Source organism: Dipodomys merriami, unplaced genomic scaffold (genome assembly GCF_024711535.1).
Source record: "Dipodomys merriami isolate MVZ:Mamm:240054 unplaced genomic scaffold, mDipMer1.0.p SCAF_6, whole genome shotgun sequence".
Lineage (NCBI taxonomy): Eukaryota > Metazoa > Chordata > Mammalia > Rodentia > Heteromyidae > Dipodomys > Dipodomys merriami.
This window is the reverse complement of record NW_027206179.1, coordinates 72,311,864-72,335,758: the sequence shown is the minus strand read 5'-3', so window position 1 is coordinate 72,335,758 and position 23,895 is coordinate 72,311,864. Positions and strand designations below refer to the sequence as shown.

The 23,895-nt window shown below is 42.6% G+C and overlaps 1 protein-coding gene across 1 annotated transcript in view; it reads left to right on the top strand.

The window, feature by feature from the left end:
- The window catches only part of Cryl1 (crystallin lambda 1), a 150,175-nt gene that overhangs the window by 89,684 nt on the left and 36,596 nt on the right, over positions 1-23,895 (top strand). Inside the window, exon 4 of the mRNA XM_070003165.1 lies at positions 16,429-16,590. Within this exon, the coding sequence (XP_069859266.1) occupies positions 16,429-16,590 (162 nt within the window). The remainder of the gene's footprint in view (positions 1-16,428; positions 16,591-23,895) is intronic.

Genomic DNA, 23,895 nt, shown 5'->3' with positions numbered 1-23,895 from the left:
CCCAAAAAAAAAAAAAAAGTTGTGTTTTTCAGTTGTTAAATTTTCACCTCATTCTTTGTATAGTTTTATAATATGCTGAAATTCTCTGAAATCATTTAGGTTCCCTAAACATACTATTTTTATTTTGTTAACATTCTTCTCTAAGTTAGGCACTGGTGGCTTACACCTGTAATCCTAGCTACTCAGTAGGCTGAAATCTGAGGATCACAGTTCAAAGCCAGCCTGGTTCAAAGCCAGGCCAGACAGGAAAAGTCCATGAGACTCTTTATCTCCAGTTAGCCACAAAATTCTGGAAGTGGAGCTGTGGCTCAAGTAGTAGAGTGCTAATTTTGAGCAAAAGAGCTCAGGGACAGTGCTCAGGCCCTGAGTTCAAGTCTCAAGACTGGCATAAATAAATTCTCTGGTTATACCCTATCTGAATGTCCTATGACTGTTTCTACAGTTCTCTTACTTGGTTTTCAGACAAGTGTTCCCTAATAGTTTGTTTTCTCTTGCGTGAGAAAAGAAAGTTCTAATTGCTAAAGTAGGAGGATTGGGAGCACATTTCCCTAATTAGTGGTGGGTGGAGATGAGGTCCCAGGGGAACTGCTCTGTTTCTTGTTACTGTGTCTTAGAATCCAGCCCCTGAGGATCCTCATTGGAAGCCTGGAGCTCAGTTCCCAGGCTCTGATGCCAAAAAATTCCCTCAGCACCAAGTGTGTTAAAAGCTTTGTTTATTTTTCAATCATTTTTTAATGCCTTTGAAATAATTACCTTAAAAAGAATTGCTGCTCTATCTTTGCTCTTCCTACATACCTGCATCTAGGCTCTGTAATAATTTTTTTTATTGTTTTGAGTGATTAAATTTTTTTTTTTCCTTTTTGTTCAAGCAGGCCTGGAATTGTGGTCCTCTGTTTTTAGCCTCCCATGTAGCTTGGGATGACAGATACAAAGTCACTACAACCAGCTATGGGTTTAAGAAGGGGTCTTATGGGCCTGGCGCCAGTGGCTCCTGCCTGTAATCCTAGCTACTCAGGAGGCTGAGATCTGAGAATCATGGTTCAAGGCCAGCCTGGGCAGGAAAGTCCACATGAGACTCTTATCTCCAATAAAACCACTAGAAAACCAGAAGTGGCGCTGTGGCTCAAGCGATAGAGTGCTCCCCTTGAGCTGAAGAGCTGAGGGATAGTGCCGAAGCCCAGAGTTCAAGCCCCACAACTGACAAAAAAAATGGGGGGGGGGTCTTATGAACTTTCCTGTCAGGTCTGGTCTCAAACTGTGATCTTTCCAAGTAGCTAGAAAAGCTTGTTGATCTTACTAGTTTTTTTTTGAAGAATTAATTTGGTATCAGTCCCCTGTGCTGGGCCTATGTTCTGTCTTACTGATTTCTGCTCTTCATTATCATCTTTGGATTTGTTATGTTGTTTTGCTTCTTATCCCTTTTCTCTTTCTTTAAACTTTGTGCCAATACGGGGGCGTGAACTCATAACCTGGGGGCTTTTCCTGAGCTTTTTCACCCAAGGTTGGTGCTTTACCACTTAAGCCATACCTCCACTTCTGGATCTTTTTTGCTGGTTAATTGGAGAGAAGAGTCTCACAGATCTCTAGATCACAGCCTCTGGGTTAGTTAGAATTGCAGGTGTGAGCCATTAGCACCTGGCTTGTTTCTGACTTCTTTATGATTGGCCCGTTAATATTTTAGGCTTTCTTTTTCCTTATGCTTTACCACTTGAGCCATGCCTCTACTCCTTTGCCTTTTGGGGTTTTCTTTTTGTTTGTTTTGGTGCTGATCCAGGGCCAGGGCACTGTTGTAAGCATTTTTTGCTCAAGGCTAGTGCTCTACCACTTGAGCCAGGCTTCTAGTCCTTTTGTTTTAGTTTGCTGTTTTTTGTTTTGCTTTGTACCTGTCCTGGATCTTGAACTCAGGGCATAGGAGCTATCTCTGAGCTTTTTTGCTCAAGGCTAGCACTCTCCCACTTGAGACAGCTCCAGTTCTGGCTTTTTTGATGGTTAATTGAAGGTAAGAGTCTAATATAGACTTTTCTGTCCAGGCTGGCTTTGAACTGGAATCTTCAGATCTTAGCCTCCTGAGTAACTAGGATTACAGACCTGAGCCATTGGCACCAGCGCTCTTAATTTTTAAAATATTTAGAATAAAATTGTCCATCCACTCTCATTTTCAATGCCATATGTATCCCATACATCTCTTTTTTCATATTTACTGTAGTGCTTCTGAATAAATCTGAGAGGCTATTTATTTATTTATTTTGCCAGTACTTGGGTTTGCACTTTCTAGGTTCTCTGCCACCTAGCCACACTTGTAGCTTTTGAGGAGTTATTTTTAGTTCAATTCTATTGGAATCCACAGGTCAATTTTCACTAAAACACAGACAAACCAGTAACTACACAAACATACATATATATACTTGTATATATATATATATGTATACATATATATACACACATACACACACATACATTTATATTAGCTACCTCCTTTGGCACTCTTTTATTGGCTTTGCTGCAGATGATAAAACATTAGAAGTTCAGTTGAGCAGTGTGTCTGCCACAAGGTGATTCATCTTCCTCTGGTCTCTCAAGATAGTCAATACTGAGTCCAGCTGTATGTATGGGAGGGGGGAGCAGGAGGGGAGGGGGTAGAGGGTCCTGAATTCAACTGTTGGGTGGGAGTTTTTTTTAATACACTGAACAAAGCTATTTATTCTGCATCAGTAGACAATGCTTGTCTGTCTTCTTGTCTAAGTCCTGTCTGACACTGTTTACAAGGAGGTAATGTCCAGTTCAATTCCATGGGTTAAGGACTCTGCCTATTAAGACTGCACCCTTTCCCATGAATTCATTCATTCATTTACTCATTCATTCCTTATTTACTGATTTATTTATTGTGTTGTTACTAGAGCTTGAACTCAGAGCCTTGTTCTGTCTCTTCACTTTTCACTTTTTCCACTCAAAGATGGTGCCCTACCACTTGAGCCACACCTTCACTTCTGGCTTTTTGGTGGTTAATGAGAAGTAAGAGTTACTCAGACAGACATTTCTGCTTTGCCAGCTTCAAACCAGGATTCTCAGATCTCAGCCTCCTGAGTAGTTAGGATTACAGGTGTGAGCCACCAGCACCTGGCTACCTCTTCCCCATTTGATCTTAAGTCACTGATTGTTTTACCTGTGCTTCTGGCTCATTTTCTACAATTCAGGTTTCCCACAAGCTTGGGTTTGATTAATGTGCTCCATCAGCTCATAGAGCTTAAGAAACACATCTGCATTTGGAGAGAAGGGACACAGAGAGAAGGGACACAGAGCTTCCTTGATCCCTCTGTGTGCCACCCTTCATGACACATAGAAACTTGTACCTGTTTAGGTATGCAGAAGCTGATCTGCTCCCTGTGCTTCAGTGGTTTGCATGTGTGTTTTTGTTTTGTTTTGAGACTTCATGCATAAGTGTGATTCGTCAATAGCCATGCTGAAATGATTGGACAAAAAGAGTGATCACTGAGTGCCGGTAGCACACACCTATCATCCTAGATACTCAGGAGGCTGAGATCTGAGGATCACTATTCAAAGCCAGCTCAGGAAGGGGAAGTCTGTCTAACTCTCTCCAATTATCCAGCAAAAAGCTGGAAGTAGAGATGTGGCTCAAGTAGTAGAGTACCGGCTTTGAGTGAGAAAGCTAAGGAGAAAGTGAGGCCCTGGGTTCAAGCCCCAGTATCATCCCAAAAAAGGGAAGGTCTGATCTAATGCTAGCAGACCAAGTGAAGGTGGGAAAACTCAGCCAGGCTTAACTGCTGGGCATTCTGCTTGGCCTCTCTTTACAGCATTCCTACCTCCCAGGAAGACTTACGAAATGAGTAGAGTGTTATAACCTGCTATTGGGACAAGGGAAGTTGACAATTTCTTTGTGGTTAGCTAAGAGCAGGGTAAGATCAGAGTTTCTATGACGTGACTTAGAGAAAATTATTCGGGATTCAAAGGCCTGTCCTTGGAAATCAGTCATTGGCCAGGAACAGTGGGTGAAAATTTCTAGGTACTGGTGGCTCCTTGTAAGTAATCCTATGTACCCACTGAAACGATAAAAGAAGAGCTGTTCAAGAAAAAGCAATCTGATTCTATTTAAAAAAAAAAAAGGGGGGGCCGCTGGGAAGATGGCTCAGTGGTAGAGCGCTTGCCTTGCATGCCTGAGGCTCTGGGTTCGATTCCTCAGCACCACATAAGAAAAAAGAAAAAAGCCGAAAGTGGCGCTGTGGCTCAAGTGGTAGAGTGCTAGCCTTGAGCTGAAGAGCTGAGGGACAGCACCCAGGCCCAGAGTTCAGGCCCCACGAACGGACCCCCCCCAAAAAAAAAAGAAAAAAAAAAGGCCTGGGAAGGTGGCTCAGTGGTAGAGTGCTTGCCTTGCATGCATGAGGCCCTGGGTTCACTTCCTTAGTACTACATAAGCAGAAAAAGCCAGAAGTGGTGCTATGGCTCAAGTGGTAGGGTGCTAACTTTGAGCTGAAGAACTGAGGGACAGCATCCAGGCCCAGAGTTCAGGTCCTATGACCGACCAAAAAAAAAAAAAAAACAACAAATTTAAGGAGGAATAGAGAAAGGGTGGGCCAATTCAGTTATAATATTCAGTGTGCACATATGAAAATGAAATCAGGTAACTTGAGGGATGGGTGAGGTTGGGAAAGATGGCGGAGAATGATGGCAGGGGTAATTACCAGTCAGGATGCATTTACTCATAAATGGACATCTTGAATTGAAACCTCTTCTGTACAACTACTTAAAGATAATTTAAAAATTATAAAAAATGAAAAAATACAACCCATCAAGTGTTCAGCATAACAGGTGGAATTATAAATCTGTTTTGAGAAAAGATTTCAGTGACACAAATAAGCAAGAAAGAATGAGTAAATAATAGAGAGAAATTAGAAAAAGAAACAAACATAATTTCTGGTTGTCAAAGCTAAATAAAACAAATGTGATGGTTAAAAAATATAGTAGTGGGGGCTGGGAAGATGCCTCAGTGGTAGAGTGCTTGCCTTGCATGCCTGAGGCATGCAAGTGGCGCTGTGGCTCAAGTGGTAGAGCGCTAGCCTTGAGCTGAAGAGCTGAGGGACAGTGCCCAGGCCCAGAGTTCAGGCCCCACGACCGGACCCCCCCCCAAAAAAATATGTAATAGTGGCCAGGCACTGGTAGCTCATGCCTGTAATCTTAGGTACTAAGGAGGTTGAGATCTGAGGATTCAACCCATATACATATATAGTACATATGTTCATATATGTATAAACATACGTATATACACACATGCATCTATACATATACACACATGCACATGCGTGCACACATGCACATATAAAATTGTGGCCAGGTGCCAATATGTCACAACTATAATTCCAGCTACTCGAATGCTGAGATCTAAGGATCCCAGTTCAAAGCCAGCCTAGGCAGGAAAGTGTATGAGACTCTTCTCTCCAATTAACCAGCAAAAATCTGGAAGTGGATCTGTGGATCAACTGTGGGAGAACACCAACTTTGAGCAAAAAAAGCTGAGACAGCACCCAAGCCCTGAATTTCAGCCCAGTATCAGCACAAAGATCTAAAATTTAGGAAGAATTGAACCTGAATGGCAACCCCTCCCCACCCCCCGCCCTGTGCGCCTCCCCCCACTCCCACCCCCCCCACCACCCTGCACCTCTCAGAAGGGCATTTAGCACAGGGAAATTGCTTGGAATATTCTATACCCATGGCCTGCTTGCAGTTGTCAGAACAGACATTTGTACTCAAAAACAAGTTGACAAGAACTGAATATACACTTAACATGTAAATGGAGATTTATGGTTTTACAGAGCTAAGAAAGTAAGAATAGTATCTGGGTTCATCCTTCTAAATAATGTCCTGCCTCCCTCCCTCCCTCCCTCCCTCCCTCCCTCCCTCCCTCCCTCCCTCCCTTCCTTCCTTCCTTCTTCCCTTTCTTCCTTCCTTCCTTCCTTCCTTCCTTCCTTCCTTCCTTCCTTCCTTCCCTCCCTCCCTCCCTCCCTCCCTCCCTCCCTCTCTCTCTTCCTCCCTCTCTTCCTCCCTTCCTCCTTTTCTTTCTTGCTTTTTGCTGGTTAATTGGAGATAAGAGTCTCATGTACTTTTCTGGCCCAAATGCCTTTAGCCTCAATCTTCAAATATCAGTGTATTGAGTAACTAGACTTAGAAGTGTGAGCCATCAGTACCTGCACCCCCCCCAAAAAAAACCCACACACATTTCATATAATAATAAATTGTGTAATCCTTGAAAAGCTGAACTTAAAGTTGTTTCTCACTAGCAGTAAATGGCTGGAGTGGCTACCGACAACTGTGAACTAACTACATCTTCACATTGATATATTTATTTTATTTTTTTCTTCTTTATTTTTTTATTTTTTACTTTTTACTTTTTTTTTTTGGTCCAGTCGTGGGGCCTGAACTCTGGGCCTGGGCGTTGTCCCTCAGCTCTTCAGCTCAAGGCTAGCGCTCTACCACTTGAACCACAGCGCCACTTCCAACTTTTTTCTTTTTGCTTATGTAGTGCTAAGGAATCGAACCCAGGGCCTCAAGCATGCAAAGCAAGTGCTCTACCACTGAGCCATCTTCCCAGCCCCTCTTTTTTTCTTCTTAAAAGTCACTTCCTTATGCCTTACTGAAAGAATCTTTTTCCAATTTTGTGTTTTACGCTAAACTCAGCACTTTAATTTTTGTTTTAAATGCCTAATAAAGCCCAGTGCTGGTGGTTCATGTCCGTATAATCCTAGCTTCTCAGGAGGCTAAGACTTGGAGGATCCCAGTTTGAAGGTGGTCCAAGCAGAAAAATTTGCTAGCTTCCTTCTCTAGTTAACCAGTAAAATGCCAGACTGGAGGCATGGCTTAAGTGGTAAAGCACCAGCTGTGAGCAAGAAAGCCAAGCATAGTTGCGGCTGGAACTCAAATCCAAAGTCCCACACAAAACTAACAAACGAACAAAAACAGACAGGCTATGTTTATGTTTACCTCACTTACATCAGAAATGTAGTAGAACTCTAAAGTAATTGCAGACTTAAATGAAATATTTGTATTTTTTATGTCAAGCATCTAAATTCTAAATAAATGACTTCATTGGGTGTAGGAAAAAACATCACTAGGATGAGGATGGGCAAAGACACACAGCAGGACATCTGGGAGCCTGTTCCACATTCTCCTCCCAGGGCTCTGTACAATCACCTGAGGTAGGCCTGAGCTAAAAAGCAAATAACAACAACCCTGGTAAATCAAACACCTAAGCTCCAGGAAGTCAACTCCTCAATACGTTCTATCCTAATTTTCCTTTTGGAAAAGATTCTAGGTTGGGCATAATTCATTCTTGATGACCATAGAAATCTGTCTAGGATTTGTCATAGGCTTGGCTTAAAAAAAAAAAGGTCTTAAGTTTTTATTTCATTTAATTTATTTAGTGCTGATACTGGTACCTTAAAATCAGGGCCAGGGCACTGTCCGTTGGCTTCTTTGCTCAAGGTTAATTCTCAGCCACTTGAACCATAGTTCTACTTTTGGCTTTTTGTTGGTTAACTGGAGATAAGTCTTAGATCGTAGCCTCCTAAATAGTTCAGGATTATAAGTGTGAGCCACTGGTGCCTGGCTTCCATTTGATGTGGGGGGAGGGCGGGATGGTGCACACGCATGAGCACATGCATGCCAATCCTTGGGCTTGAACTCAGGGCTTGGGTGCTGTCCCTGAGATTATATGTTCAAGGCTAGTGCTCGACTACTTGAATCACAAGTCTACTTCTGGCTTTTTGGTACTTGATTGGAGATAAGAATCTCATGGACATTTCTGGCCAGGCTGGTTTTGAACTGTGATCCTAAGATCTCAGCCTCCCAAGTACAGGATTACAAGCATGAGCACTGGCATTTGGCTTCAATTTGATTTTTAATAAAAATAAGTCATTAGTGTAAGAGTGGCATTTATTGCCTATAATGTTGAGACTAATGTTTTTCAATCCCATTTTTGAAACACATTATTGTATTTATTCCAAAACAAAGATACTTTTTTGAGACAGTATCTCACTCTTGGTCCAGTCTGGCCTAGAACTCTTAGCTTCATGACTCCTAATGTAATGCACACTACCATGCCAGCTCTTCTCCCCGCCCCCCCCCCACCTGTTACTCCCCCCCCCCCCTTTCTTTTCCCTCCTCTCCTGTGTCCTCCCTCCTCCTACCTCCAGGAGTCTATTAATTTTATAGATTTTGAGATTGTCCTTTTGGGAGAGAATCGGGCTCATTAGGCAGATGACAGCAGAGATTGTACTAATGCTAAGGGAAAGCCTGTAATGTACTTAGCTTTCATCTTCAACCACACACTGAATTTCCTTGCCAAGATTGCGGCAAGATTCTGGACACACTCTCTCTCTCTCTCTCTCTCTCTCTCTCTCTCTCTCTCTCTCTCTCTCTCTCTCTCTCTCTCTCGCCTTACACTCTTGCTTAGCTTTTTCTACTTTAAGCTGGCACTCGATTACTTGAGTCACACCTCCACTCCCTGTCTTTTGCCAGTTAATTGGAGATGAGTCTCAGATTTGTCTGCCTGGGCTGACTTTGAACCAGGATCATCAGATTGTAGAGCCTTGGGTAGCTAGGATTACAGGCATTACAGGCATGAGCCACACCTTATTTTCCCTCTAAATCTGCTAATGAGAACTTCTTTGCATGTGAAAATACGTGAAGTACAGAAGTCTCCTAAATTACTGCTCTTTTTGGAAGGCACATTGAAGATTCCATCCAGAGATTTTTATACTAGTCACAGAACACCTATTTTAAAATATCTAAGTTCATGATTGCATATGGAATAAGCCGGTATGGGTGGGGGGCGGGCGGTAAGAGGAAAGAGATAGGAGATGGTGGAGATGGTGGAGATGGTGTTGGCGGTGGAGGCTGGACATATGAAGTGCATTGTATGTGTATGAAAACAACTTAATGAAACTCACTAAAAACTGTTGAAGTAGATGTGAAAGAAGGTGTTTAAGAAAGTAATATATATGGAGTGTATTTGATCCAATTAACTTACATATATGTTGTAAACATCACAGTGAAAACTTCTTTGTATGCTTAATTTATTCTGGTTTTAAAAAACATAAAAAATAAAGTGTCCAGGTTAGGTTGATTGGAAGTAAAAAGATTTCAACACACTGTCACTTTTAGCCAGGTGCTAGTAGCTCCCACCCGTAATCCTAGCTACTCAGGATGCTGAGAATCTGAGGTCTGTGGATCTCAATTTGAACCTAGCCCAAGCAGACAAATCCAAGAGACTGTTATTTACAATTAGCCAGCAAAAAGCTGAAAGTGGATCTGTGGCTCACATGGTAGAATTTTCAGCCTTGAGCGAAAAAAGCAGCTAAGTGACAACAGGAGCCCTGAGTTCAAGCCACAGTTAACCTCCCCCCCCCCCACTCAGAAACAAACAAAAACCCTTGCCATGTATTGCATATATTTTGTCTAGCAAGCTGAACTTGTGCATTTGCTCTACATGGGAATTAGCCCAGAAGTTGATTCCTTACAGTTCTATAGCTTTTCCAAAGTTAGAGGCCTCAGGCCTCAGGACACCTTTTACTAGTTTGTTTTTTTTTAACCAGCTAAAGTTTGTGCACAATTTCCTTTAAAAATAGGTTATAATTAAAAGTGGCAGTTATAAGACCATCCTTGTTTCTGCTCTCTGGGAAGAAAAGCAAGAAGGGACATGTAGAACTTAGCCTCACCTGCTAGCTACTGCTACTGCCCAAGCCAGTAAGAGAAGGCTGCTTACTTCCCAGATTTTGTTTTGTTTGTCAAAAATTGGGCATGCCTATGGTGGTAACTGCATTACAATTGTGTGTGTATGTGCACTTGTTTATTTGTGTGTGGGGGGGGTGTGTGTGTGGGGGTAGGTACTGGGGCTCTGCTCTCCTTTGGCTTTTTCTGTCAAAGCTGGTGCTCTACCACTTGAGCCACATCTCCACTTCTGGCATTTTGCTGATTTAGTGGAGATAAGAGTCTCATAGACTTTTCTGTCCAGTCTGGCTTTGAACTGTGATTCTCAAATCGCAGCTTCCTGATTAGGTAGGATTGCAAAGTGTAAGCCACCAGCACTTGGCTCTCAGTACCAAACTATTTGCTCTGTGTGGCACCTCTTGACCCTTTAAACAAACAAAACCCAAACGTACACCAGTGCTTTGAGACGTTATCAAAGTCTAATTGGGCCAAGGCAAATGGGTTACCTGTAGGAGTGGTCATAGTGATAGCAAGCAGATGGCTTTTTCAAAAAAAAAAAAAATCGAAGACATATTGCAAGGAGAAGGCATCCAGGGAGATCTTCCAGCTGCAGCTTAGAACCAGGAATGCTGGTTGATAGCTCTTCCTACCTCTCACCCCTTTTGTCCCAGCAGCCCCTGGCTTTATGATAGACTCTGGGGCTCAAGTCCTAAGTAATGTGGCCCACTACCTTTTTGAAACCAAAGGACTGAGTGTATAACTAGAAAATGAGCCTAGGGTGTGACATGGACTGAGGCTTGCAAACCAAAGCCAGAACATAACACACAATTAGGTTACTCTTAAAAACAGCAATGAGAACAACCTAACTTCAAGCCAATGTGCCACTAAAAAGAAGAAAAAAACCCTTACATAATTGCAGCAGGTTTCGGTTTCCTCTGGTTCAAGTTTTCTTGCCTTTTTGATAATCAGAGGATCTGAAGAAAGGCATAGGATTTCAGGGGAGAATCTGCATGTCAGAAGTACAATGAGGCCATTTACTAGGTCTCTTTTATAAGCTCACCCAGGATCTGCATCATTCTGAGTCTCTGGCTAAAAGCTATAAGGCTCCATTTCAACTTAACCCAACTTGCAGATTTAACTGATCCAGGAATGACTTAACAGGCCCAGCCAGCTACTGTAGCTCTTTTTCCTCCCCTTTGATAAGGGAATTGGACACAATGGGCTTTACAGTTCTTAAATGACTGCTTCTTTTTTTTTTTCTTCTGTCTTTGAGATGTGATGCTTATATGACTTTTGTTCTTAATAAAATTTCATGTGGCCTGATTATATTTTTAAAGTATAAACAAACACAATCTGGACTCCGTCCCTATTTGTATAAAACGTTTGAATTAGTGTAGATAATATGGAAGTGAAATTTACATGCTCTCTTACTAGTTGCCTAGTTGCTTTCAACTTAGAGTAGTTAGCTGCTAGTGAGTTATTAGCCATTATCAAATCAAACCTAAGATTTTTTAAAATTAAGTTTATTATTGACTAGTTGTACAAAGGGGTTATAATTTGATGTCAGGTTATGAGTACAATACATCTTGACCAATGCCATCCTTCCATCATTCTCCCCTATTTTTCTCCCTCCCACACTACCCTCAAGTTATGTAGTTCAATTTATACATTTATGTGCAAGGAATATAATGACTGCATTTGCTCACCCTTTATCCCTCCTTTCATGTCTCCTTCCACCACCCTTCCTTACCAAATGCCAATTTCTGGTATTCATTTTGTTAAACAACTCATTAGTTGTTCATAGGAATTATATGTTTTCATTCCTCCCCTACGCATACCATCCATTAGTCTGTTTGTGTGTATATGCATAAAACCCTGTACATGCTATCAAGTATGCTTGCATTTTTGATCTAGCTTTCACATATGAGAGAAACATGTGTCTCACTGACATAATTGTTTTTTAGTTCCACTTGTTATTAATTGGGTTACTGATTTGAGGGGGGGGGCGGGATTTAGTTACTTGTATATTCTGGATAATGAAGCCTTTGTTTATATACAACTGGTAGAAACCTTGACAAGATTATCTTAATTTTTTAAAAGAAATGATTCTGATATCATTGCAAGTTATACAGCAACACTGAATTTCTGTTATTGCACGTTTCTGGTTGTTTTCGTGAAAGTTATAAGAGTTATAAGTTTAACATTTCAGGGAAATTGACTGGGTGATTAGAGACCATAAGGTGACCACAGTGCCAGTATTCCACTTCCTGTCAGGGCAGGAAGTTGCCCTGAGTAGCTGGGAGAGGTGGGAATCCTGACATGAGAGTGGAGGGCACATTTGGTAGCATACTTTGTATTGAGTACCACTATTTTTAGGGGTAGTGAGCATCCCAGTTTGAGTCCACTTCACACAACAGTGCTTCTGAGCATTAGGAATCACCAGGATATGTGTTAAAAATGTGTTCCTGGGAAATGAATGGAACTAGAACAAATAATGTTAAGTGAGGTAAGCCAAGCTCAGAGAGACATATGGGGCATGTTCTCTCTGATATGTGGAAATTAGATCTAAAATACACTGGGATATGATAAATTACCTAGGATTCTGGATACTCACACATTGAGACCAAAAGAGGATATACTCAAAAGGGAAACACAAAGGAACAATGCCTATGTGCCTCTTTGTATTTATATAAAAATAGTATGCATACTGAAATGAATTCTAAGATATGGAAACAAGAGACCCCCATCTCTACTTCTCTTTGTGTGGTCCTAGCTACCATGCTATCCCCAGAGGTTCCCAAAAGCAGGTAGGTGTAGGTCAGAAGATTGTGGTCTAACGCTAGCCTGAGGAAAAATGGAAGATCTATCCTAAAATAACAAAAGTGCACTGGTGGCCCATGCCTGTAATTCTAGCAGGAGGCTGAGATCTGAGGATTGAGGTTCCAAGCCAGTCCAGGTAGGAAAATACATGAAATTGCCAAAAGTGGAGCTGTGGCTGAAGTGGTAGAGTACTAGCCTTTAGTAAACAAAGCCTTCAGGACAGCAATCAGGCCCTGAGTTCAAGCCCCAGGGCCACCATGCGCAAATGCATGTACACACACTCTCTCTCTCTCTCTCTCTCTCTCTCTCTCTCTCTCTCTCTCTCTCTCTCTCTCTCTCTCTCTCTCTCTCTCTCTCTCTCTCTCTCTCTCTCTCTCTCTCTCTCTCTCTCTCTAAAGTGAAAAGGGCTAGGAGCATGGTTCAGGTGGTAGAACATTTGCCTACCAAGTGCAAGATCCAGGGTCCAATCCCTAGAATACCCCTCCATTCAGTAGATCTGGGCCTAAGAGTTTTCATTTTCAACATTCACCCAGTTGATTCTGGTTATTGGACCATAATGAGAAACAAAAGACACTAAAGTCCCACAGTGACTCCCTGTGGCATTTCCTGCAGCACTCCTGCCCTTGGTGATCCAGGCTCCTCCTTGAGAAGGTTTAGTCTGCTGTGACATCCCCAGAGGTGCCCAAGGCAGATGGGACAGGCCAGCTCCAGCTTTTCCACAGTCTGTGAGCAGTTCCAGCATTCCCTTCAGGTTTTGCTTTGATGCTGGGCAGGGTGGGGTTACCTTAACCTCTATTCCCAGGGAGTCCCCTTGGCTAACACCAGCTGATTAAAGATTATCATCTCATTTCTTCATGTGAAGAAATGCTCAACCTCCCTAGCCATAAAAGAAATGCAAATCAAAACAACATTGAGATACTACCTCACCCCAGTTAGACCAGCTATAATCAAGAACTCTAATAACAACAGATGCTTGAGGGGATGTGGCCAAAAGGGAACCCTACTGCATTGTTGGTGGGAGTGTAAACTTGTTCAACCACTTTGGGAAGTAGTATGAAGATTCCTCAAAAGACTCCACATAGAGCTTCCCTATGACCCAGCAATCCCACTTTTGGGCATTTACCCCAATGTTCACAAACAAGACCACACTAAAGCTACCAGCACGACTATGTTTATTGCAGCATTATTTACCATAGCTAAGATATGGAACCAACCCAGATGCCCCTCAGTAGATGAATGGATCAAGAAAATGTGGTATATATACACAATGGAATTCTATGCCTCCATCAGAAAGAATAACATTGCCCCATTTGTTAGGAAATGGAAAGACTTGGAAAAATTATATTAAGTGAAGTAAGACAGGCCCAAAGAAACATGGGTCCCATGGTTTCCCTTATTTGCAATCTCTAGTATATGTATGAGTCAGGCAGAAAAGGTCAGATAAGGTGATGATAGGGAAATGAACCCCAAGATATGTATTCAAGTGTTTTTTTTCTTTCATGCGATTGTTTCTAACACATTTATAAGATGATTTCTTTGTTGCTTTGTATGTCCTTCCCCCATGGTATAATCCCTGCTTTCACTGTATTTCATGTCAGTATAATTTGTGGAGGGGAAGGGGAAAAACAAATCATTTAACTAGAGATACAGGTGGACCCATTGCAACAATGAGATGTACAAGTCATTATGTCGAAAACGAACTTTACAACTTTGGTGGTGGTGGGGAGGAGGGTTGTGTGTGGGGGAGGATGGGAAGGGATGGGAAGGAGAACAAAGGAGGAGGCTACAATACTTGATAAGAAATGTACTCATTATCTTGCCCATGTAATTGTAACCCCTCTGTACAGTATTTTCACAATAAAAAGAGTATCATCTCTCTCCCACCCAGCTCTGTCATTGGAATTCTAGGGAAGCTATTATTTGTCTGCAGTAATTAATTTAAATTTACTTCCCCATCCCTTTCCTCACTCCCATTTAAGTAACTTTGATTATTTAGAAACAAAAGTCCTTTTCAAAAGGACTTGAAATTAGGAAGGAATTCTCCAGGAGCCTTTGGGGCCTGACAGATAATAACACTTAATTTCAGGAGATTTTCCTTGAAGATCAGTTGATCTGATGGTCAGAACAGATAGGGGAGTCATTTGGTGATGAAACTGTTGGAGTTAGTAGCACTTTGTGGGAGAGGCTATTGAGGATTCTGTTATGCCCACCCCTCAAGAATTTGCTCATTGTGAGAATTTTTTAGTTGGTAGATTTTGTGTGTGCCAGTAGTGGGGCTTGAACTCAAGGCCTGGGTACTGTCCCTTAGCTTTTTCAAAGAAGGCTGGTGTTCTAGCATTTGAACTATACCTTCACTTCTGGCTTTTTGCCAGTTAATTAGAGATAAGAGTCTCATAGACTTTGCTGCTCAGGATTGGCTTTGAACCTTGATCCTTAGGTCTCAGACTCATGAGTAGCTAGGAGTACAGTGTGAGCCACCAGCAGCAGCCAGCCAGGAGTCCTTTAAAAAAAAAAAGGATGAGAATTTTCAGACTAGAGAAAACTAGAGTACAGTCAGATGCCGGTGGTTCATGCTTGTAATCTAGCTACTCAGGAGACTGAGATCTGAGGATCATGGTTCAAAGCCAGCCTGGACAGGAAAGTCTGTGAGACTTTTATCTCCATTTAACCACCAGAAAACTGGAAGTGGGGCTGTAGTTCAAGTGATAACCTTGAGCTGAAGAGCTGAGGGTCAGTGCCCAGGCTCAGAGTTCAAGCTCCATGACCGACAAAATAAAACAAGACAAAACAAATAAAACCCCCCAAAAAGTAGAGTACAACAGATGTTCATGGATCCACCTCTAGAGTTCTCAGGAATTCTCAGGTGTTCTCTCAGCAGCCTTCCTATTCTTATATTTTCCTGGTGGTTTTTGAAGGGAAGCAAAAACTAATCTTTCCCCTCACTTACAGCAAGGTTCATGCTGAGGATCCTATGACAAAACGTAGCTTAATATGAAAAAAAGCATATACATTAAATAATGTTTTACATGACCTGAGCATTTTCAGAAGTGAAAGCCCAAAGAATAAGGAATCCTGTGGGCTTTTACAAAAGCTCAGGCTTGTTGAACAGTTGATGATTCATGCAGAGTATGCCTAGACCAGGGTGTCTGATCTTAGGGTCCAAAATTAGGGGGAATTGGCAAGGCTATTGATTCATATTCTTCCCTGTGCCCTGTTTTCTCAAAGATGAGCATGACCCCCTCCTCTTCCTGATGATACTGAACTAGATCGGGGCATAGTGACCCAACCAGATACTGGAGCAGCTGAAACTGGACAAAAGACTATAAAAGAGGGGCTCCCACCAGTCCACATCAGGCCACCAATTTCTGGGCCTCTGTCTTGCTCTGAGTCCTCCCCCCTTCCTCATCCTTGCCTGGGAAGCAGGTGAATAAGACCTCATGTAGCATAAGGTGGCTCTCCCAGTCTGGAGTCCAGGTTGGGGGGCTTCTGTGAATTACCAATAGCTATAAGAGGCTTTTCCTCAGTTTCTCCTGGTGTCTTACTCTTAATTTTCAAATAAACTTTCCCTCTGCTCCCACTTCTGCCTTATAATTTTTAATTTGGTGGAGAGGAAAAATTCAAGACCTCTAGATGATATCACCCACAGGAAGAGAACAGTCTCTTATGACCAGTTTATGGGATGGTGCAGGGAAAAGGCCAAGGAAACGTCAAGGCAATATTCTTGACTCAATGTTTTCAATGCCAAGGTGTTATATGTCAAGGTAGCATGTCCTAAAGCCCATCATTTCCAAGTTGGTTCACTTCAGAGCTGAAGCAGACCAATACCTTGCTTGGAGTCTGAATGTGGGTAATGATCACAAATAATCAACCATCTAATCATGTCCTTTTCAGGAATGTGTTCCAGAAAACCTGGAACTGAAGAAGAAGATTTTTGCCCAGCTAGATCGCATTGTGGATGATAGAGTTGTCTTGAGCAGTTCCAGTTCTTGCCTTATGCCTTCCAAGTTGTTTGTGGGTTTGGCACATGTGAAGCAATGCATTGTGGCTCATCCCGTGAGTATTTCGTTTTGTTTTGTCTCTGCGAAGAACCCAGGCCCTTGCAGTGTGTTTGTTTGTTTTGGTGCCAGTACTGGAGCTTGCACTCAGGGCCTAGTGCTGGGCTTTTTTGCTCCAAGCTGGCACTCTGTCACTAAAGTCACACCTCCACTTGTGGCTTTTTGCTGGTTAATTGGAGGTAAGAGATTCACAGAGTTTCCTGGCTGAGCTGACTTCAAATCCAGATTATTATAGGTGTGAGCCACCAGCACCTGACCTATGAGAGTGTTTTACGCCTGACTATTGATTGTATCTCATTCACTTTCTTGGAAGTAATAAATTGCAATGAATGTACTATTTCATAGTAGTCTAGTATTTTGAACTGCCTTACTGAGGTATAATTTATATACCACAGTACTGGCTAATTGAGATTGTACAATTCAATATTTTTTTTGTTACAGTTAGAGTTATACAGTAGCAGCATCTGAAAGGAGAATATGATCCACAAATTTCTTGAATTTTTATCTATGTAGCTAAAGGAACAGGATACAGGAGGATCAAAGTTGGAGGCTTTAGCCCTCAGGTTACCAAGGAGGCTGGCTTCTAAGCAAGCTATTCTACCACCAAGGTACAGTGCTGTATACCAGTAGCTTAAAACTGTAATTCTAGGTATTCAGAAGGCTGAGATCTGAGGATAGTGGTTCAAAGTTAGACTGAGCAGAAAAATGCCTGAGATTTTTGTCAGCAAAAAGCTAGATGTAGAAGTATGGCTCAAATGGTAGAACACCAGCCTTAAACAACAAAGTTAAGCAAGTGCCCAAAACCCAAGTTCATGTCTACCACTAGCACACTAAAAATGGATAATATGTTAAGTGACATTTTGTGGCTATGTCACTGATTCTATGTGTTCTACTGGAGGCAGTGCAGTATAGGGTCAGTGTATAAAATGCAGATTCATTGTCTTACTATACTCCTGAATTCTGATTCCCAAGATCTGACGTTAAACTCTTCCTCCCCTGTTCCTTTCACCAGTCTACTGGAATTATTGAGCATACTTTCTCTCCAGGAGTGCATTAAGAGGTATACTGGGCCAGGTGCCAGTGGCTCCCATCTATAATCGTAGCTGCTTATGAGGCTGAGATCTGAGGCCCTTAGTTCAAAGCCAGCCTAAGCAAAAAAGTTGTTATCTCTAAGTAACCAGCAAAAAGCCAGAAGTAGAGAGATGTTTGAAGTAGTAGAGTATCAGCATTGAGGGGGAAAAGCTAACGTAGAGTGCCCTGGCTCTGAGTTCAAGCCCACCCCTTTCCTCCCAAAAAAGTTATACTGGTTCCAAATTTGTGTATAAGCACTCCATGCATGTTTCTGAGGTTAGAGTAGGAAGGGAAAAGCAGGGGAATGGTAGAAATTCACGAGTTCCAACTGGGAGCTCAGCATGGCCTTAGAGAACCTGGACAACATGCTAGAACAGGAAAGGTAGTTCAGCCCAAGCTACAGGAAGTACCAAAGTGTGTAATGTAGTTTCACCCTTGTCAGTCTCAGATCATGAGAGGTTTAGTTTGGGAAGAAGCCATATAGAGGCCATGAATCATGAAGTAGCCAGTTGACTAGAAGAACACACATATTTGGGAAGCAGTGGGGAGAAAGTGGAAGGCTTTTATTTTCTTTGTTTTGTATATGTGTATGTGCACTGGTACTCGTGATTTAATTCAGGACCTGGACATTCACCTTTATCTTTTTTTGTTCAAGGTTGGTGCTCTAGAACTGGAGCCATGGCTCTACTTCTGGCTTTTGCTGGTTAATTGGAAATGAATCTTACATGCTTTTCTGCCTGGGCTGGCTTTGACCTATAATCCTCAGACTAAAGTGTCCTGAGTAGCTAGGATTACAGATGTGAGCCACCAGCACCCAGCTCATAAGAAAGCTTTTTTTAAGTTGAGCATTCCTTATCCAAAATGTTTGGGACTAGGAATATTTGAGATTTTGGAGTTCTTTTGGATTTTGAAATATTTGTGTATACTCTACCAATTGAGCATTCCCTAATCCAAAAAATCCAACATTGGAAATGCTGTCTTTTGAGCAAATGTCAGTGATCAAAATGTCAGTGCTTCACATTTCTAGACCATTTTAAATTTTGGCTTTTCAGTTGATAGGAAGTAACCAATAGTTAAGTTAGAAGAAATCATGAGAGTTACCCTGAAGCAGTTTAGTTACAGAGCACCAGTATGATGTGGAAATCCTGCTTTGGAAGGGTCCACTCCATAGTGAAGAGGGTCAGAACTCTGACCACATAGGACATGGGCCATTATTCAAAGCATGAGTGACAGGCCTAGATTCAGGGCAAGGAAATTCCTCTTCTGAGCAAGGGCAGTAGATAATGAAAAGGGACCAGGTTGCTCAGAGAGAAGATGGTGTGCTGTAGATGCCCACCAGATCTTATATGCCAAGGACAGAGCAGCCTGGAATACCACACACAAAGCTGCATGACCTCCATGTCTTGCTGCATTCTCAAATGTAATGGAAACACTGAAGAAGAGTTACCAGTTAGATAGAACACAGACCCATAGAACATAGAAGAGAACTAGCCATCACTCAAATGGAAGTTAGGTTAGAATCAAAGACAGGTTCTCATGCTAAGCACTGAGGGTTCATGCATGTCATCCTAGCTACTAAGGAGGCTAGGATCTAAGGATTGTAGTTTGAAGCCACCAGAGCAGAAAAGTCCAGAAGTCTCTTATCTCCAATTAACCAGCAAAAAGCTAGAAGTGGAGGTGTAGTACCAGTGGTAGAATGCCAGATTTTAGTAAAAAAGTCAAGGGAGAATATGAGGCCCTGAATTAAATTTCTTGTACTGACTAAGAGAGAGAGACAGACAGACAGACAGAGAGAGATTCTCATGGAAAGTGCCCAAATATAACTCAGTAAAGTATTCTTGGAATCACTTGCTTCAGTAGAAGATGTTTGCTTGTAAGAATGCTCCCAATTTTTTTTGTTTGTTTTCCAATGGCTTTTTTTTTAATTGTGAAAATACCGTACAGAGGGGTGACAATTACATGAGCAAGGTAATGAGTACATTTCTTATGCAGCATTGTTGCCTCCTCCTTTGTTAGAATGCTCACAATTCTAACCAGTGCTTTTGCTCTGAAGTTGGTTTAAATTTTGGGGAAAAATAGTGTCAAGCACTATTATAGGCTCATGCCTATAATCCTAGCTACTCAGGAGGATGAGATCTGAGGGTTGTGGGAAGCCAGCCTAGCCCCAGCAGGAAAGTCAGAGAGATTATCTCCAACTAACTCTCAAAAAGCCAGATGTGAAGGCATGACTCAAGTGGTAGAACACCAGCCTTTAGCAAAAAAAGCCAAGGGAAAGTGAGAGGCCTTAGTTTCAAGGCCCAGTGTCAGCATACACACACAAAATTGTTCATAAAGTACCTCCTAAGTCCTTCAACAAGACTCTTCCTGTATCTCTTGGCTTTTATACTAATTCGTGAGACTAAGCTGATTTGCCTTATTTTCTCTTGCACCCATCAATATCATTTGGCCACAGGTCAGGGACTAGAACAGTGACCTTTCTCTGCTTTATTACCCTCCTATCTAGGTATTATTTGCTGTTGCTTGTTTAATCACAGACAGCGCCATTAAAACAAGTTCGAGCCTTCTTTAAAAAAATTAATCACTTCTTACTCTTATAAGGTTTTTTTTATTATTTTTTATTTTATCTTTGTCAATTGTAGGAATTGAACTTAGGACCTGGGCACTGTGCCTGAGCCTCGTGGTGCTCAAGGCTAAAGCTCTACCATTAGAGCCACAGCACCACTTTGGTTTTTTGAGTACTTAATTGGAGTTATCTCTAATTAATAAGAGTAAGAGTCTTGTGGGGACTTTTCTGCCCGGGCTGGCTTTAAACCATGATCCTCAGATCTCAGTCTCCTGAGTAGCTAGGATTACAGGCATGAGCCACCAGCACCCAGCTTTCTTATAAGGTATTTTTAATGTTATAAGTTATGAACTAAAGCAAGACAGATGACCCAAGTTAAACATCTTTGGAATTTGTCCCTTGAACTGATCATCACTCTGGCCTTTAGGGTAAGTGGATGGGTGAAGGAATATATTAAAAAAGTTGTTTAGGCAGGCTTCCAAAGCCCTTGCTAATCTTTGAGGATCCATAATTTCCCCCAGTGCCTGGGGCCAGACAGAAGAAGCTACGTATCCAGCTCATGGGCTCAGTCATCTAAGTCCTTTGCAATTTCTACTTGGAAAGGAAATAGGATGAGCAGAAGGAGGCAGGTTCATGCCACTGGAAGGCCCTGGCACAATGGGTATTTAGCAATTGGTAAAGTTGCTGGCTTCATCTCTGCCCAGAACAGCTGCCAGCTAACAGGTTGTGACAACCTCAAGTTCTCTTGTGTTAGGACAGGATTTCTGGTTATCTCAACTCAAGGTGTTGATGGGTTAGTGTGAGCTGTCAGTGCCTGAGTTCAGATGTGTCTTTAACAAAGCTTCCTAGACTGAGCTGGCAGAAGTGGCTATGTATTTAGGGCCACACATAGGCCTAGGAAGAGGGGTGTTTGTGTATCCATTTTCTCTCTTCCAAACATTTTTTCCTCCCAGATGTATTTTGGGGTGACTTTCCTGTCTGCCCCCTTTCCCTGTGGGGAGGGACTTAAAGAGGACAGTGTGGCTGGTGGGGTGTGATGGTTAAGGATATTTAATCTCACATGTAATGGAAACACTGAAGAAGAGTTACCAGTTAGAGGGGCTAGGAAGGTGGCTCAGTAGTAGAGCACTTGCCTTGCATGCATGAGGCCCTGGGTTCGATTCCTCAGCACCACATAAGCAAAAAGAAAAAAGCCAGAAGTGGTGCTGTGGCTCAAGTGGTAGAGCGCTAGCCTTGAGCTGAAGAGCTGAGGGACAGCGCCCAGGCCAAGAGTTCAGGCCCCACGACTGGACAAAAAAAAAAAAAAAAAAAAATAGGAAAAAAAAAAGTTCTTCTGGAATGAGATCAGGGCCTACTTCCTTCCAGAAAGTGCCAGAAGGTACCCCAGTCACCTTGTCTGCATGCTTGTAACTCCTTCTTCCCTTCCCTTCCTTCCTTCCTTCCTTCCTTCCTTCCTCCCTCCCTCCCTCCCTCCCTCCCTCCTTCCTTCACCTTTCTTTTCTCTCTCTCCTGTAGTAGGGATGAGAATGAGGAAGATTTAGCACTGTGTAGACAGCATAGGGAAAGAGCAACCTGATGGAGACCTTGAGAAGGCAGAGACAGCCCAGTGGAGCCTATACCCCCTCCTCTGGGAAAGTGGAGAAAATGGCTCTGGGAAAGCAAAGGCCTGGACAGCTCCCTCCGGAGTATACCCTCACAGGTGACAGGCACAGTAAAGAAGGTGGTGAGCCAACCATATGCTAGAACAGCCAGGACTCACCAAAAGGATTTTAAAACAGGAGCTCCATGGGCCTCCATGGGCCTCTATGAGACTACCAGTTTCTCTCTCTCTCTCTCTGTCTGTCTCTCTCTCTCTCTCGTTCTCACTGAAAAGTACTGTTCTCCTCCTTTTGTGGCATAAGGCAGCCCTATTCATCAGGAGTCCAGGTTTGGGGCTAAGAGGTCTTTCCTCAGTTTCCCTTGTCATCTTCAAATAAACTTTGCTTCTCCCACTTTTATTTGGTGGAGAAAAAAAAAAGGGCCCAGAAAAAAAAAGGGCCCAGACCTTAGACAGTAATAGGACTCTCAGGGTCCTGAGCATGCTAGGTAAGAGCTCTACCACAGAAGTGTACTTCCAGCCTGTTTGGAACTGAGACTACATTAAATTGCCCATATTTGGGAGTATAGGTGTGCCCGTCATGCCAGCTCACCTCTGCCTGTTTAGACACCTCTCTCATCCAACACAGCACAATTTCCCCCTTGGGATGGCGTCATTTATATCAGTGGCTCATGGCATGCTATCTTCAGGGCATATTCGGTCTTTGTCCCTCTTTGCATCATACCTTGGCAATGCCTGGTCCAGACTTTGCACTGCTGTAGTGTAGAGGGTGCTTTTCTGCCCTCTCAGAGGGATGAGAGGCCTGATTACAGACAGCATTGAAACACAGTCTTCAGTCCTTTCCATCTTCATCTTTAGTCTGTTCTTCCTCCCAGAAAGGAAAAGTAGAGCCCTCCCCTCCTCTCCTGCCTTGCCCCATGTGGATGAATTGTCAATGGCCTGGCTGTCTGTCTCCTGGGAGGGCCGGCCACCTCCCCTGTGGGGCTGGCTGTTCCATCCCGAGAGAGGGAGAGGGAGAGAGAGGGAAAAGGAAACCTCTGTTGGCAGGACACTATCTACAGTCACATGCACTGGGCTCTAGTTCAGATCCTGAAAGCAAAGAATATTTCCCTTGTGCTTAGCCAGGACGAACTCCTGCAGAGCCTGGCAGTCGCAGCCCCTCCCATGCTTCCAGCAAAACTGACCCCCCAGGCGGAGCCCAGAGACCATCCCTAAGACCTATGTTTCTATTTCCTGTGTCTAGAGGATTTGTCTTGGAGCCTTGTTCACAGTCCCACATCAAATGGGACTGTTTGTCCTTGAACCTTTGTAGCATAGGCTCTTTACTTCCCCCTCCTCCCATGCATGGAACTCAAGGACACCATTGCGCCTGTCTAGTCCTCTGACCAGGACAGAGATTAGACTCTCTGATTAAAGGCATTATCATGGCCTTAGACTTCTCCTGAGCAGCTGCTAGCCTGTTTTCATGGACACAACTGTGGGTCAAAGGCCATTGCAAGAGACAGAAAGAGTCTAGTTACTAAAGGCTCTTTCTCAGTTACATGTCTCTTGTTATAGGTAGATATTGCTGTAGACTTTTGAGCTGGAAAGGGCTGTGGTTAGAGCCCTGGGGTTTTTATTTATTTATTTTTGATAACATTTTAAAAATTATAATATTTTAAGTTTAACTTTAAGTAGTTATACAAAAGTTTCAATTCAGTATCATCTCTCCCATTATTCTCTCCTTCATCTATCCCAATTTAGAACCCTGTTCTTGTTTCGTTTTTATTTTATTTTATTTTATTTTATTGTTGGTCATGGGGATTGAACTCAGTCTGGGCACTGACCCTGAGCTTTTCCAAGCTCAAGGCTAGCACTCTACCACTTGAGCCACAGCACCACTTCTGGTTTTCTGGTGGTTAATTGGAGATAAAAGTCTCATGGACTTTCCCACCAGGGCTGGCTTTGAATGACGATCCTCAGATCTCAGCCTCCTGAGTAGCTAGTATTACAGGCCTGAGCCACGGGTGCTCGACCTCTTTTTTAAATTTTTAATTGTGATAAGTACATATACCGTATTTATTCAGGTTTGG